The 3,821-nt window shown below is 33.6% G+C and overlaps 1 protein-coding gene across 1 annotated transcript; it reads right to left on the minus strand.

Moving 5' to 3' along the window:
- Positions 1 to 6: 6 nt before the first annotated feature.
- On the minus strand, positions 7 to 3,469 carry LOC116351539 (pierisin-like; the record flags this gene model as incomplete). The annotated part of the gene is made up of 2 exons (XM_031783661.1): positions 3,132 to 3,469; positions 7 to 2,046 (listed from the first exon to the last, which is right to left on the minus strand). A coding segment is annotated over exon 2 (2,007 nt), but the record flags the coding sequence as incomplete, so codon positions are not given.
- Positions 3,470 to 3,821: the final 352 nt, after the last annotated feature.

Consider the following 3,821-nt stretch of genomic DNA (forward strand, 5'->3'; position numbering starts at 1 on the left):
AATTATATACCATAGTTGGCTATTATTATCATTGACAGAATAGCTTATAATCGAAGTACCAGACGTTATACTACTATCTTTAATATCTAAAACTTGAGTTGAATCTTGTAAATTCCTGAATAAACAGCCACCTCTGGTTACAATGTACTCTATTGTCCAATAAGGTCTCAAGTCACTAGAATCAAGATTGTCAATATTGTCTACCTTAACATCGAAGTTAGAACTTTGAAAATATAATCCAAGATTTGGATATTCGTTTTTATATATTTTATAAGCATTTTTAGTAGTATCATACTCGAATCGCCAATATGATGGTTGTAATTTCATATGATCAGATATCATCAAATTGTTTTTCGCCGAATCAAAATCTATAACCTTAGTACGGTTAATTATAGATGCTATAATATGCTCTCCATTTCCCACAAGAGCTTTATTTATAGTCTGTAAAGCCCATTTTTGATGCGGCGTATTATCAGGATTCTCTTGATATAGTACTATTTTATTGCCATTACTAGTCGAAGCCTCAGACAAATCTAATACTTTACTTGGGTCATGTAAACTTTTGATCTTGTAATACCCATACCCATCCTTTGTTCGTTCTACACGCCAATATTGGGTAGGCTGGCTAGAAAAATCCAACCCAATCACTCTACCATCTTCCGTACACCATGTTAATGCTATTTTAGGATCTTTATAGCTGGTTATTTTGTACGCTTTTTTATTATTGTCATAACGGAAATTCCATTTTTGATTATTCACTCCCAAATATTGCCAAGCACGGAGAGGTCTGTCGTCGCCATCACTTAAATCTACTACTACATTTAGATTGATACTACTTGCAATTTTATAATCACCATCTGAAACTGTTCGATGACAAATAGAACTAATAGTCCATCTTTGGTGCGCCATGTTATTAAGATGTTCTTGGTGTAGTACTATTTTTGTATTACTTGTCTCACCTTCAGCCAAATCTAATACTTTACTCGGATCATGTAAACTTCTGAGCTTGTAACCCAATTCAGGATATGACTCTATATCATCTGACCGTTCGACTCTCCAATATTGGGTATGCCCGCCAGTAAATTTAAACCCACAGGCACTTTCATCTTCGGTGCACCATGTTAATGCTAAATTGGGTTCTTTAGAGCTGGTTATTTTATATGCTTTTTTATTATGGTCATAAGTGAAATTCCATATCTGGTTATTCAGGCCGTAATATTGCGAAGCATGGACGGATGAGTCGTCGTTGAAGTGCGCTACTACATTTGCATTGCTACTACTTTCAATTTTATATTCACCGTCTTCAATCCATCGATATAAAAAAAACTTAATTTTCCATTTTTGATTCGGTATGTTCTCAGGATTGTCAGTCTCTTTGCATAGTTGTATTCTACTGCCATTACTAGTCGAACCTTCAGCCAAATCTAATACTTTACTCGGATCATGTAAACTTCTGAGCTTTTGGATCAACCAAACTCCTGTATTTACCACACTCCAATATTGGGTATGCTCGCCAGTAAATTTATGCCCAACGACAATATCTTCTTGAGATGTTAATGCTAAATCAGGATTTTTGGAGCTGGTTATTTTATATGCTTTTTTATCATGGTCATAAGTGAAATTCCATTTCTGGTTATTCAGCCCGAAATATTGCGAAGCATGGACAGATGAGTCGTCGTTTAATTGTGCTACTACATTTTCATTGATAATACTTGCAATTTTATGTTCACCATCTGGAATAGTCCTAGTGCATTTCTTATTTTTTCCAAATGTATCTTCTACAAGTTCACCAGATCCACGCATAGGATCGTCGTAATCCGAATCCGAATCCTCAGATTCAAATGAATCTTCTACAAATTCACCATTAGCTCCATGCATATCTTGATCGTAATTGTAATCCGGATCTAATTGATCAGGATTGTCTCCATCAGGATGGTCCGGAGTCCAATATATTACAGGAATTGTAGATCGCTCATTTGGATTTTGCCCATCCGGTTGATTCTCACTCGACATTATTTGAGGATTATCTGGGTTCGGTTCTGAAGTCTACAACATAAAAATAGGCAATATTGAAAAGTGCTTTACATAAAAAAGCCAAAATTTATTTAAGTAAAAAATAAGCGACAAAATAGTACAGTGTACCGCATATACCAATACATATTTTGTCTATATTTGCTTCCTCAAAGATGTTGAAGTGATTCATAAACATTTGAGATAACATGACAACAGCACAGGATAGCAATGTTCAAATTTTAATCGTAATCAGTTTATCGCGGACTGTACTCAACTCTAATGTTGCCGACTGTTGCCTTCAATGCTATAGATGTGTATGTTTTACCGCATGTTCTTCCATTCCATTCTTCGTTCGCATATTTGGATATGTGAATTGTTGGAATAATCCAACGTTTGTGTGGACGGACTATGCCATTAGTCATGCAGCGTGACTCACACAAACGTTCCGTCTCTGCTATGTGAACAAACAATGAAATGGCAGAACACAACGTCTGACTACATTTCAAGCTTTTAAATAATAGCAATTTTTGGGGCAATTTATGTAAAATATTTACAACACTTGACCGCACTTTACTAAAAAAAAATTATAAATAGTACGAGATTCAAACTATAGAGAAAATAAAGAGTGTTACGGGAGTAAGACGAACTTTTCCGCACGGTGGTAGTTGTGTATTTTATTAAGCTAGTTCAAAATAATATTTGTTCGATTTTTCAAGCCTTTCAAGTGGCGTTAAGTTCGAGACCAAAAAATATGTTCAAACCTTGGCATCGAAATATTCTTTAATTTAATCGCAGAAGTACTCGAGAAAAGATTTTTCACACTTTCATGATGAACCCATTTGTACGACATTTGAAAGTATTCTATTTTCTAACAAAACACTATAAAAAATATGTCTCACGTTAATTTTGCCATAAAAATTATTTTTGAAACACTTTTCATAACTAAAGTCACGAAAAATTTGGATTTTTGTATGGAAGCTATGTCTGTATGCTACCTTAATGGTGTGAAACTTTGCACAGGTTATTTTTTTCACACAAAAATAATATTCGGAGGGTTTGGAGAAATTTCAACCAAAATTAAGGGAATTTGAAAATAAAAAAAATTGTATCGTACATACCTTGTTATATGGAATGTGTGTTTTTTGCAAGACTATTTATTCTCTATATTATTTTATCTATTATTATATGTATATCTTTCTTTGAGTGTGCCAACAATAAAATTTGGAGAACCTTTACAGCAGATGTTTTCAAATTTTTTTATTTCGAAATTAAACTGAAACTTTACAAACGAATTGGTAATTTCAACTTTAAATCAATTTTGCCTTTAAAAGCGTTCCATACACTATGTGAACGTGAAAGCGACTAATGTTGAATGTCGAACATTTAGCTGTCGTCGTTTTGACGTCGTTGCGTTCATTTTTTACAACGCTGTTGGCTGACGTCCGCTTCTTTCATTATGTCATGACATATATAGACGTCGAGCACGATAACAGCCAGCGCTGTGACGGTCAAATTTGATATTCAAACATTTTTATTTCGCTAGTTATCTGTTTATATCATTATTTATTTATTTTTCCATCAATATTAAGGAATAATTTTGAATTCAAATTACCAAAAAAACAAGGTACCAACATTTTGTTTGTTTAAAGGTGAGTATAAGGTTCAACGGTCAACGATCTATTCATTTTCTTTGTTAAATTCATTTTATAAAATAACTTATCTAAATAAAGATAACCAGTTCTTCATATGATTCACTTCAAAAGCTTGGTTTTACTTTTGGCGACCATCACACATTCACCAAAGTAAAA

This window comes from Contarinia nasturtii, unplaced genomic scaffold, assembly GCF_009176525.2.
Source record: "Contarinia nasturtii isolate CC-2019 unplaced genomic scaffold, AAFC_CNas_1.1 Cnas_scaffold_5638, whole genome shotgun sequence".
NCBI lineage: Eukaryota > Metazoa > Arthropoda > Insecta > Diptera > Cecidomyiidae > Contarinia > Contarinia nasturtii.